At 22.3% G+C, this 14,786-nt stretch overlaps 1 protein-coding gene across 1 annotated transcript; it reads right to left on the bottom strand.

Annotated features, from left to right (window-relative positions):
* Positions 1-9,307: 9,307 nt before the first annotated feature.
* Positions 9,308-12,075, bottom strand: LOC116414992 (uncharacterized). Its single transcript, XM_086908444.1, has 9 exons — positions 11,926-12,075; positions 11,681-11,800; positions 11,436-11,553; positions 10,581-10,842; positions 10,113-10,229; positions 9,876-9,966; positions 9,660-9,805; positions 9,448-9,580; positions 9,308-9,376 (listed from the first exon to the last, which is right to left on the bottom strand). The coding sequence occupies exons 1-9, from the start codon at positions 12,067-12,069 to the stop codon at positions 9,326-9,328; spliced, it is 1,182 nt and encodes a 393-aa protein (XP_086764570.1). The 5' UTR covers positions 12,070-12,075; the 3' UTR covers positions 9,308-9,325.
* Between the last annotated feature and the right edge of the window lie 2,711 nt (positions 12,076-14,786).

Genomic DNA, 14,786 nt, shown 5'->3' with positions numbered 1-14,786 from the left:
ATGAGGAGTTAGAGATGAGTAAGAGGATGAGGTTGAAATACAAGATGAGAATCTAATATAAGATGAGAAAGAAGTTGAAAATGAAGATGTAGTAAAAGATGAGGATGAAGTTGAAGATGAAGATGAGGATGAAGTTCAAGATGCCGATGAAGTACAAAAAGAAGATGAAGTACAATGTAAGAATGAAATACAAGATAAAGATGAGGATGAAGTACAAGATGAAGATGAAGTACAAAATAGAGATAAAGAAGAAGATGAAGATGGAGAAGGAGAAATACACGATGAAGATTAAGTACCCGATGAGGATGAAGTCCCAGATGAGGATGAAGTATAAAATACGCATGAAAATGAGGATGAAGTAGAAAAAGAGGATGAAGTACAAGATGAAAATGAAGCACTAGATGAAAATAAGGAAGAAGTAGAAGATGAATATGAAGATAAAGTACAAGATGAGGAAAAAATACAAGATGAAGATGAGGATGAAGTACAAGATGAGAATAAGAATGAACTAGAAAATGTGCATGAACTACAAGATGAGGATGAGGATTTAGTAAAAAGTGAGAATGAGGATATAGTACAAAATGAGAGTGGAGATGGTGGTGATGGTGGTGGTACTGATGATGATGATGATGATGAAGAAATATTGTAGTTTCTTGTCATACGTAATCTGTATAAATCTTATCCAGAAGAAAATATATAAAAATTTGCATAAAAAATTTGTTATAATCAGAAAATTCAAATATATAAAGATTGTCAATGCTTGTTATTTTCTATATTCTACACAAAAAAGTAGAAAATTACAAAAAATTATTTACATTTAATAAAACTTATATAAATTCAAATATAATAAATTGATATTTGATAATTTTTCAAAGTGATTTGATCTATAGTTTTTCGTTGAGAGTTTAGAAAGAAAAAATTAAAAACCTAATCATTATATATGCTTCTTCTTCTATAATCAATAATATAAAAAATAAAAAAGAAATCTAATTACAACTATTGAAGCTATTTAAATTATAAATATATATATAGATTATAAAATCTTTAAAAAATAAAAAATAAAAAAAACAAATAACGTTTACTTAAAATTTCTTAATATAAAATATTAAATAATATTTATTAAAAAATTCAATTAAAATTATTTTTTTATTTATATATTTTTTTTAGTAAAATATATTTTTATTACTTAAAGATTTATTTAAAACTAATTTTTAGAAATAAATATCTTACCAATTAATAGAAAATCACGGATTAGTGGATCAATATTTTTTTAGATTCCAATTTGGACTGAAATGTTACAAAATAATTTTTGATAATTAATTTTATTATTATAATTATTAATTTTCAAATTTAATATTAATTTTAATAATTATATTACTTATATATTACATACTGTTTTATATATATAATAAAAACGTAAATATAAATGTATATAAATATATATATAATGCTTATGTTTCCATTTCAAAATATCCATTTCAAAAATATATGATTATTGTTTAAATGTTTTATATGAATGTCAATATTGGTAATTTCTTGTATATTAATAATTACTTATATCTTGATCAATAGATTATAAAAATAACGTTTTTTTTTTTTGGATAATGCATCTTGAATCAATTCAAATATTATAAAATCCCATCTTTTTACTATATATATAAACACGTTCTTTCCTTCATTTTTTAACTCTAAAAAATTATTCTTGTTGTGATATTTTTAATGGTTTTATGAAATATATTATTACAATTATTTTCAGTTATACTTTAGTTATGAATATAACTTTAGTTATGATTATATTTTTATCAAATATAATTTTCAGTTATAATTTTTTCTTATGCTAATATTTTTATCTATCAAAAGAATTGTTATTTTAATTTATGATGTGTAAAATTTTTTATTATTAAATAAAATAGTAACAATTAAACAAAATTTCCAAATACAAAAGTTATATTTTCTTGAATAAAATAATAATTTATAATAATTATATACATTTATCATTGTATATTTAAACTTATGTAACTATTCCATGAATTCGAGTAAAATAAAGAAATAAATATTAACAATATTTAAGTTATAATTTTTATAAAATAAAAATGTTTTATAATAATATATTATAATAATTTCTTTGAATAATTTGTGTTTAGAAAATTTTGAATATTTTTCTTCTTCTTTTCTAATAATAAAATTTTTTTAAAATAAGCTTTTTCTCTCCAAAAAATATTTCATATTTATAACTTTATATTTAATATTATGTTAATTATTTATTATTTTATAAATTATTATTTTTAATTATTTTTAATAATAATTTATTACTTTTTTAAATCTATATTTACATTGAAATTTTAATTGAAAATAGTATTTCAATTCTCTCAAGTTTTAAAATTATAAGAATTTTTATAAACGATTTGATGAACATTGTATGTCTTTTTTTTCTATATTTATTAATGTAATTTTATAATTATTTAAGAAATAAGAATGTAAATAAGAAAAAGCTTTCATATGTCTCTTTAGCTGTTTTTCATTTATGCAATATTTATTATCTCCTTCATTCTGAGAATGCCCATGAATCAAAAATTTATGCGTAATATTTCAAAGATTCTATTTGTACACTACATATAAATAGTCGAAAATAGATATTTATATGATATTATAAAATAGATATTTTATAATTACTGTCTATAGTAGTTATTTGAATAGAATATGTTGTAATTTTGACATTATTAACTTTTTTAATGTTGGCGATGGATGAAAGTTTAATAAATATATGTATTAAAAATAATAATAAATGTATGTGTAAATTATGTATGTATAAAATGATCTTTCAGATATTATAGCAAATATTATATTTTCTTAATAATAAATGGACTGTATTACATGTGCTAGCAGGTGGTAGTACACATTTGATGCGGTAAGGTTCGATGGCGAAAACGAATCTACATAGGACCGTGCGAACTTCGACAGCTCTATCTCTTCATGGTCCCTGTTGGATAGCGGTGGGCGTGATCGAGCCCAGTCTAGCGCTAATTAAACGAGCCGTTTCGCCAGAAGGGTAGGTCCAACTTGCTCCATGTTGTCTAATGACCGAGGATAGGATTTTCCGAGTCTGTGGGCGACAACACATCTATGCTTTCTCTCGCAGAAGTGCAGCTGCAACGTCACACAACACTAAGCGAATTAAGCCGATATGGGATATCCTCCTTGGGAAAGGCGCTATCATTCCGGCACGGCCGATATCAGTTGCATTATTGTATGTGTATCTATAATTAAATCTCTAACAATAATTTAATGGAAATCCTCTTCATAGTTTAATCGTTAATAAGAATCGCAAATTCCTAATGGAATACAATATTAAGATAATGATCAATCTCCTTATTTGCAATTCTCTCAAATTTGAGAAAATTCTTCAAATAATTCTTCAATAAACTAATGGTCACTATTGCACATTCGATGATAATCAAAAACTAATCAATATATGTTTGTTATAAATTTTCTGGATTACAGGATGATATATGGATTACAGATACCGTAATTATATATCTGAAATATCCTCGGAATATCACAGTTTGGCTTCATGTTGTAGTTTCAATAATGAACGATTATAATTAATGGTTATACTCTAATAATGATTGCAATCTTTGAATCACATTACTGTTTTCTAGGTGAGTTGATCCACTTTTGATTTCTATCGAGATAGACTCGAATTTTCTATTACTAAAATACAGATTTATAACATAGATCTGATAAAAGTAGGCCATTAGATATTTTGATTGATTGCAAAATCATAAATTGATTATTGATTTCTTTAAAAAAAATTTGCGAATTCTGCGCAATTCATTTCGAGTATCTATGAAATTTGTTCCATTATTCGAATAAATTTCGCAATATTGACTATGACGCGAAAAAAATCTATTCAAGCAATTTTAAAAAAAACTTTATTATGAGATTTATCATTATCTTGAATTGAATTTCCTTGGTAACTAGGCAAACAAATACACAAATAAACTTTTGTCATTATCTTATTGTATGCTTGCTCACTTCTTGACGATAAATATGTATGACATTTTCAATGCTAAAAGAAATGTGCTATAAAAGAAACTATTTGAATTCTGATTCTAGCTCCATCTTTAAATAAGTTATACTTTTTGATTCTCTCCGATTATATGCATTTACGCAGCATGCTCCTCGTTACAGAAGATTGGTGGGTTATTTTTCGGAACAGATGCACTGCCACTTACTCATATTTTTTGCATGATTAGCATGAATATTTTTTCATCGGTTAGAATAAATCTTAATCCATATGAACGTAACTATGTTAGTTCAGAAGGCTTTGATCGCGAAAGTAATATGCTATCTATATCTTGCTTATCAATTCTGCCAACAATAATATTCACATAACTTCAAATGTTTAGGCTAATCATTTTAGATAGTGATATGCGATTTTATATATAGTAAGCAGTAGTATATTATTTATTTATTTATTTATTTATATATGCGCCATAAGTTCATTCAAAAGCATCGCAAAATCCATTTCATCATACTTTCATCGTGAAATAGCAATATATACAAGGATTCTAAATCCGATTGAAACCGATTGATTTCACAAAAGTAATTATAAGTAATACCAATTACCAAAGTGTTTGAATTGATGATTTCACAATAGAATTTATTGAACTGAGAGAATTGAAAATCTGTTTCTTCTGAAAGAATGATTTGTTTTGTAACTCGCGAAATAAGTGAAGTTTTATCTCAATATTCAATTGATCTATAGTTGATTCCGCAAATCGAGTGTCCAAGAGTCTTTGAAGTATTAAGAGTTGTTTAAAATATTATGACCATTAGAACTTTCATTTACAAGACTTTTAATCCTTTGTCCTACCCGCTAAATCTTTACAAGCTCTTATTTTTTTTCAATGGTATGGAATCTATATGTTTTAGAAAATGGCTCCAATGTTGCGCGTATAGTCTCATTGGTATATTTCCGTTCGATAATTGTCTTCGTTTTTTATAATCCTATAATGGTATGTATGTCCTATAATAGTATGTTTTGTAATAATACTTCGGCTAGTTGAAGTCTATACTCGCTGTAATTCTGTTTTTTTTTTCTATATTGTTTTTGTTGTGCAAAATTAAAAAGTGCTATATCAAATATGTAAAAAAAGATTTTTTCGATATCCTTTCAAGCATTCCTCATAATATATTTCCTCATCAGCACGGAAATATCTGCAATTTGATTGGCAATCAATACCAATCATTTCCCTGTTGTAAACAATAATACATTTTGACTTGAAAATAGGATTTAGTTGACTTCCGTTTTGTTCAGTCATTTCTACAGTTTCGTGTTTTATAGAAATGATATGAATGTCTCATTTATCCTTTCACTTTAATGCTAATATGCCATTGCAGCTTTTCATTCTGCATTCCTCTTTTTATAATTTTGCTTTAACAAAAACTCCCAGCATATTTTTTCTATTAAAACATATTGTCCCAACACCATTTGTTCCATTTTCAACTAAAGTTAAAAACAGTTATCTATATTTAAAATGTGTCCTTTATGTAATATTGACTTGATAATTCCATGATAATAATTTCAGGTGCATTGTAATTAAAATTTGTTTTATTGTTAAATATATAATATATTTTAAAATTATAGCAATAGCTCGATACTGACAATTTATAAAATTTTATTCCGAATCTTGTTCTTTTCGAGGGATTAAATTGTTTATAAGACATGCTTAACAATTCATCGATTGCAATGTTCTCTTCCATTACACATACTTTTTTGAATTTTTTATTAAAATAGTTTATCACAGGTTTGATTTTACGTAATTTATCCATCTCATCAATCGTATTGTTATTTATAAAATAATCTAGTGATTTACAAAAATCTTATATCGATGTTTCTTTAATGGTTTTTTTAGATTCATGAATTTTTGCTTTTTTACTTGAGCCATTATTATGCATAATGCAAAGTATATATTAATCATTACATACGTACCATTTTCAATTTTTTTTTTATTTTCATTGATAATTGTTTGTGCTGAGTACCAATTGGTTTTCATGACAATATTATCCCAAAATACATTGTCAAACATTATATACAAAATATCTAACTCTTTTTTACTTTTACCTGACTGATTTAAAATTGCTATTTTTATGCCAGGAGTCTACAGATTTTTGGTTATTTTCCGAATCCATTGTTTTAATAATTGATGATTGATGACTGTTTTCATCATCATAATCTTCAATGATTAATTTTCTTGGACGTTTTTATACAGTATCGCTATCATCACTATTATTATCTAGAATCTATAGAATTACTATTTGCAATAATAATACATTCTCATTATTATCATCAATATTAGATTATCTTTTTACTGACATGAAGATATAAAGATTGTTTAATTCTAGGAAATTATAACCTAAATGAGAATATAACGAAGAATTACACGTAACTAAAGTAAGAAGATACAAGAACCACGAGTCTGACTCATGTTGGTTATGTTTGGTTCGAATAAAGTATCATGAGTCAGATTCGTGTTTATTGTTTTTGGCCCAAATTTCTTATCATGAGTTTCACTCGTCGTTATAGGATAAGGAGTTAACAATCGACAATTTGTTAAATACCTATTTTTACAATTATAGATTAGTTGATCATAGAAAAACATCTATTTTTTCTCTAATTGCGATTGCTTCTTCCACGGTATCCACGCTCGTTAAAAAATCGTAAACATAAATATTGCGTAATATAGATCTCGTTGGATGTATCATACTATTATTTAGACCTATTTGGCATAAATGCGCGTAGCGCGTAAATAGCCGATATAGTGCCATACGTTACTGTATTAAATTCATACGTTTTTATAGGTTTTCTCTTTACAATATGCATTAAAAGAATCGCTTATGAAATAAAAGTATAATAAAAGTTATATTATATATATAATATATTATATAAAGTTATATTATATTATATTATATATATAATAAAAACTTATCGGAACATTATCTTGATATTAGTATTTAAGACGACACGATATATACAACAGCAATCGATAAAAGATCATTTTGCATTATCGGCTCGATTGTTGTACGTCAATGAGACTTCGGTTGACAATTATGAATAATAAAAAATAATAATAATAGAATGATAATAGAAAAAAATAATAATAAAAAAAGAAATAATAATAATAGAAGTACAAAATATTATTGCTTGATAAAATAATTAGAAAGTCATTTACATGTTATGTAAGAGGCCATTTTAGTTTGCCTGTGTAAGCTTAAACAATCTACATATATAATTTAAACTTATATATAAATTTTTTAATATATTAATATTTCTTAGAAAAAATATTTATTTGGACTATAAATTTTCAATATATTGAATAAATTATTGAAATTCAATATATAATATAAGCAAGTGTCAAAATCTTTCTCTTATTTTAATTTTTACAATTTTATAATAATTATCTAATCTTTTATGAAATCACTGATAATAAACATTTTCTTTAATAGAAAAATAGCTTCAATAATATTCTTCAACAAAGTTTCCGGAAGAAAAGATTTATCTTAAGACGTGTCATCATGGATATAATTAACAGTAGTTAGTTGTTCATAATACTATCTCATATAATTTCCAACTATTTGTAAGTTATAATATTATATTCTTGGAATTAAAAATGATTTTGTGAATAACAAATTTCGCATGATCCATTTTTATGATTCTTTTTTCTCAATGTCCGATATCATTCTTTCGGATAATACATAAAATTTGATTTACAAAAACGTCAGTATTATTAAATCATAATTAATAATTGAAGATAAAGCGAAGTGGAAACTAAGTAGCAAATAGAAATAGAAATATTTCTATCGCTTCGTCTAACGTAAATTTCAATTATAATTAAATAAAGTAAACTATTATAAATAATTATAAATAATATAAATAATATATTTATAATTATATTATAAATATAATTATAAATAAGTAGTTAATATTGATATTATTAAATATCACTTAAAACTTTTTAACCAATTTTTGCATACTTGTGTATTTGTTTTGGATTAATTCTTCAAAAATATTACATAAATATGTTATCATTCTATCTATTTATAAGACTTTTAAGAATAGATGAAAATTATATAAAAAAAATAAGATCCGAACTTTATTGCAACATCGTTTTTTACATCGAAAGTGCACCGTTATGAGATATCGTTCTACTAAACATTGTTTCGTACAATTTTGTAAAATCAATAAAACAAATGGAAACAATGCGAACGATGTTAGTGCATTATGACTATTATTTCTCCATTTTATCCTGCGTTTTTTTTTTTTATCTTTTTTATATAATTTTTATAATTCTTTTAAAACAATGCTAGCAGTTATGAAATTGAATTACCATTTTTTCGAAGAATGATATATAATATACTATAAGATAGATTTAGATTTATATATATATATATACATGGTATGAATATATAATAATATAAAATGATTTTATTGTATTTGTTAATGAAAATTCCGAAAAAAGATAGATTTACTTACAAAAGATATCTACAATAAAACATATTAATTTATGAATCAATATATCTTTTATTTGAAATAAAGAAAATAAAAAAAATATGTAATTTTCAATATTTTAATTAATTCAATTCTTGTTTTACAACTATCAATCTTATGTTTTCGTTATTCTTGGATATAACTTTCCTTTTTAGTTAGAATTTATTTTTTTTTTCTTTTTTTACTTACTGATATAATTAATTTTATTAAAATGATTTTTGATTCATCAAAAATTTTTAATTTTTTTAATTATTATCTTCAAATAATAAAAATATAAAAATAATGTTTACATAAATTATATATCTACAATTTAGAAATAAATATGAAATTGATATTGAATTAAATAAGTTATGACATCATGAAAATTTAACGTAATAACAATTATTTTTTGTAAATATCTCAAAAGAGAAACTATCAATTAAGTTAATCAATAAGGAAAAGTTATTTAAAATAGTTGTGGTTGATGATATATGTCAAAATGATTAAACTGCTTCTCCCATAAAATACATAATCAAAAATTTATCTTTAGAATAAAAAAAAATAATAAAATCACAATTATTAAATTAAAAAAAGTCATAATTATTGGTTGAAAAAAATATTGATTTTAAATATATATCACATAATAATCTTATTACTACGTTTTAATATTAGTTTATTAATGTTTCATTTGTTTTCTTTTTTTGCTAAGATATGATCAATATCTTGAAACTTGAATAAGAGATATTTTTTCAAATATTTATTCATAATTTAATTGTACGATTATTCATCAGTTTTTTAAATCATAGAATAAATGACCATAAAATACGAAAATGCCGTACGTAGTATCTGAAATAATCTAATTTTGATAAACAGTCACATACAGTGAAATTAACTATTATTTTAATCATTTTCATTACTGTTGTGTATACATGATAAGATGCAACCATAGAACCCAATAACACGAAATTAAGATGTTTCAAATTGTTCTGCATGATGAACAATATTAATTTTTGTTCTATCACTGGGAGCTCATACCATTCTGTATTATATCTAAAATTAATTCATTACTAATGAATGATTAAGAAATTAAAATCTTTCTTCAACATATTGATGAATTAAACATACTCACGCATCTATAAAAATATTAGAACTGTGATTGATTATCTCTTGCGCAAAATGATTAGGAATAAATCCATAAATAGTAAAGCAAATTACGAAGAATAGGGATGAAATTAATTCATTTGTATCAGTTTTGAATGTTATTGATTTAACAAGCTAAGATAAAAAATAATTAAGATTATCAATTATTGTGACTAATCATTTGTATCAAATATTTGATACTTACTTCAAACATAGAAATACTAAATGCAATCAAACCAAATAACATTAAAAAGTTATATGACATTATTATTTTTTCTTGAAAGGAGTTGATATAACTTTAACAAAAAAAAAAAACAATTTCATTAATTACAACGAAATATTAATTTTTTTACAAATTAATTATACGAAAAATTAATTTAAATTATTATAAGAAAGTATTATTATGCTTTAGAAAACTTGTTTATGATTATAGAATACTAACTTTTTGATTCTTACATGTAAATACACAATTGACATCACTTTTTTGCGAATTATTATATTTCTTTCTACAGAAGATACTCTTGGTATGTTTGCAACAAATGTATGACTTATACGATAGCTGTAAAAAAAACTAAGAGAAATCATATGTACAATAGATAAATAAAATAATTGAAATTAAGTAAATATTATGTAATAACCGAAAATATGAAATAGAAATTTAATAATTAATATGTATTTCAAAAAGCGAATTTAAAACAATTTAATGTTTAGTAAAAAATGTTAATCCATGAATAACTATATCAAATTATTCAATTTATATATTTATATTATATATTATATATTATTTCAACTAAAAAATATAAAATATATATATACTATAATTAATATAAAAATAATAATATTTGTGTCATTTCAAATAAATAATTCATTTTTTTAATTTAATGAGATTTATGTTGTTTAATTTTTTTACCTAGTAATCTTTAACAATCCACAAAGATGTTGCATCGTAGCCATAGATATTGTTTCAGTAGCTATAATTCCTAATCCTCCGAAACTGGTAATAAGGTTCAAATGCATACCAAAAATATAGAAAAATCTTTGTTGATCGACGAAATAATCAATTATAATTGGTACTGTCCGCGGGCGAGTGTGATTTAAAGGAATCAAAATATCTAAAATATTGTTACCGAATATACTCAAGAAGAATACCAATTGCAATGGTACGATAATAACTGTAATAATATTACGCGTTAACCAGTTGTTATATTTAAAAATATCTACAATAAAATACAAAAATCATAACTGTTATAAGTTCAATGTAATAAGAAAATCTTATGTATATAAAAATATTAAATAAAAAAATACTATGTCACTTTTCATGCATTTGAAAATATAAATAAAACTATCAATTAATTATTAATAATTATAAAAATAAATAGTATATTACTTTTTCATATTAACATGTTAGATAAGAAAACAATGATATTTACGAAAATATGTTTTATAAATGAATGTATAATACGACTAATATATTGCGAGCGTTCGATTAGTTTTTCATAATTATTATGTGCAAATGATACAGATATACAGATAATTAATATTTGATTAGGTTTGAACGATTAATATTATTTTTTGTTTAATGCAATTGATATAGTGTGTGTTCATATAATTTAATTGAAATTTAAAAAATTTTAAAAATATTTTATATTTTAATATTTATAATATAATAAGAATTTAAATAATATGATAATTTGAATAACATGACAATTTTCTGTTATATAAAATTATGAAATGATTATAGAGAAAATGAAAAATTTTCGCTTACTAATGAAAGATATTGTTATTCCTTTTATGGTTTTAGAGTATTCATGAATGATTCGGAGTTCTTCTATATTCTTTAAGGAGTTCCAATCTTTTTTAATTTCATCAAAAAGAACTTTTATCTATATTTGTGAAAAATAGAATCTTAGGATTCTTAAAATAAAAAGTTCGAATGAAAATTTCAATAAAATAATTCAAAATTTTGATAGCAATATAATAAGTAATATTCATTTATATTTCTATACTCACATCTTTAATATAAAATAAAAAACTGAAATATTTCATGATGCAAATGCACGTACATGAGATATAGGATAATGAAGTCAATATTAGATTCATGTTCATTTTTAACGTTATGAATGACATTGCCTAAAATTAAAGTATTTAAAATTTTTTTCTTGAAAAAATTAAATTATTATTTTAATCTAAATAAAATAAAATAATCAATTTACAATTATATCATTATTAATAATTCTAACAATTAAAGGAAATACCTGAATAAATATCCCAGTGCTCAAAAGTAAAAAGATGAAAATATTTAATAATTTTGAATATATTGTTCTTTCATAAGGCCAAAGACCAACGCAAATCATAAGAATTCGATTAATGTTATAATATTGACTACCTTCGAAGTCCATTCTTTAATGAAGTTTAAACGCATGTGCGACAGTCACACAACTGAATGCTATTTTTTTTTCTCTCTTTTTTTTTTGTCTTATCGAATATTTTCACAATTTTTCCTTTTCTCGAATATTTTCCATATTTCCGATTCTTATGAAAATTAAATAGTATAATGTTATACTATTATATCGCGTGACAAGTGATAGACAACGGCTATAATTTAATTATATGGTAAGGATCTATTATTGGTAATATCAGAATTGCAAAGGTTTAAGTACATACAATCTATAGAATTTATTCCAATTCTAAGACAATAATTTTTAATTCCGAGGAAAATAAAAATTTCTTATTTATGTTTCTTTGTTAGTTTTATAATGATCGAATATTAATATATGTAGATATACATTCTTTTTTCAATATAGAATGGAAAGAAAGATATAGGAAATACTTTGGACTTTATTTGCTTTACATACTTTTGAAATCTATTATTTGTATCAATTGTTTTACAGACATTCAGACTAAATAATATTAATAGTAAGTTTTAAACGTGATTTAGTATTATTTTTAAGATATTGTAATATTTAGTATTTTGTGTTTGTGTATTTTTTGCAAACGTTTTTGGAATTATTATTCATTTCTAGTTTATTATTTTATTGAAATTGTTAATATACTTTATATATGTGTAATTAATTCTATAATTACAATTAATTAATTGATTACAATTAATATAAAGAAGGATAAGATATGATTCTTTTAAATTTACAATACATTATATAATACAATACATAATATACTAATATATTTTTAAAGATATTTTTAATTTCCTAGAAATTTATCGTTATCTAGTAATTAAACGGTGAAATTTTTATTTGATTATTTTTTTTTTTAGTTTACATTTATCTTTCTTTACGATTTTCTAAAAAAAATTGGTCATTATTTGGATTTAGATGATATTATGAAGAAAGATTGATAGAAGGAGAATCGATTTACAACTTGTTAACATTTTGATACTTTCTATAAATTCTTTGATAGAATCTAATAATCCGAATTTGTTTGTAGTAAAATAAATAGTAAAATTGTTTATCTTTATATATGTGTTTCTTTCAATTCAATCTTACGTTTTTTACTGTTGCTGATAAAGCTTGTTTGTTGGATTGAATTGAACTATCATTTTACCATGAAAATTGTTGTGATGAAAATTTTACATGGTGATTTAATTGTTTTTTTTTAAGTTATCATTAATAGCTATTTCCAAATTCGAAATAATTAATTAAGAAACTTGAAATTTGTTTGTAGTCTGGAACACAATTCTCCACATATATATTTAAAAAATAAAAAAAATAAATTTTGTCTGTTTTCGTATTGTTTAATTGATGTGGGAAGACATACACTTAAATTTATGAATTACGCAGAGTTTGATCATTCATGTCTGCATACTTTGAGAGCAGAATATACGTATGTGAACTTTTTTTATATATTTTGATGTCTGAAATACCATTTAAAGGTATCTCACATTTGTTTAAATATGTGGTATATTGAAATCTTCATTTAAATACGTTGAAAGAACAAACATAAAAAAATATTAAAATTTTATATCGAAGTTCGTGAGAAATAATTTTTATTAATTTTAATTATAATTTATAGATAACCAATTTAGTAAAATTTTTAATATAATTGATATCAATGTATAAACTATATTTTTTTTAAATTTTCATTAAATTTGTCAAGAAAAGTTTAAAAAAGTTGTCAGAAATGATTATTTTATCTTATTATTTTTTTTGTGATTCCAACTAACTTTTTTTATATCTATTAAAATGATTCTTCCAATTTCTCAAAATAATTCATTATAGATATTGCATCTAATTTTAAAAAAGTTATCACGTTTTAAATAAGTCAACATTTTTGATTTTATTAGATTTTTGGATATCTATTTCTTATAAAAATATGCATTATATAAACATCAGCAATCTAAGCATAATTCTTAATAATAATTTAGCGGAATAATAATCGTTATTCAAATCTCTAATTTATATTCAAATTTAATAATTATATTCTAATATTTATACAAAATATCATGAAAATTAATAGCCAAATTTTGATTAAATTAAAAAAAAGTTATTTTCTATTGTTTCTAAAATAAAAAAGTATTATATAAGTCTATAAATAAATATTTCTTTTTTTGAGATAAATTTTTTTTTATTAAGATGGAATCTTTTTAGAAAATTCAAAAAATATTTCTTTTCTAAAACATAAATTTCTTTTTTATATTTATATTTTTTATATTTACATAAAAAAAATTGAAAATGGTTTACAATAATATGTTATTACATGTTTTGTATCAAGTTAATGAATATCAAAAATCTTAAGAAATGTGGGTTATATAAATTTTTTTAATATTTAATAATTTAATTTTTTAATGTTTCCATGTTATTAATAGTGTTATAAATGTTTAGATAACAGTGTTATAAATAAGTTTCTCATAAGTAAAGATGCAAAAGATTTAAAATAGAAGAGCGTGTATAAAGACATTTAGTCATTTGAATACTTCAAATTTTTTTTTTCAGAATCTTTTTTTCAGATATGTTTTTATTCTTAATTAACAAATGAAAAATAAAGAAATTTTTTTTAAATTTTAAATTTTTATGAATAAAAAAGACAATCTTTTAAAGCAAAATTTTTTTACAATGATTTGAAAAAACTTAATATATGATTTTTTTTTTTTTTTCATCATTTT

This window comes from Apis florea, unplaced genomic scaffold (assembly GCF_048593485.1).
Source record: "Apis florea isolate Af1SG1 unplaced genomic scaffold, ASM4859348v1 contig_3078_pilon, whole genome shotgun sequence".
NCBI classification, from domain to species: Eukaryota; Metazoa; Arthropoda; class Insecta; order Hymenoptera; family Apidae; genus Apis; species Apis florea.
This window is presented reverse-complemented; position numbering and strand designations above follow the sequence as displayed.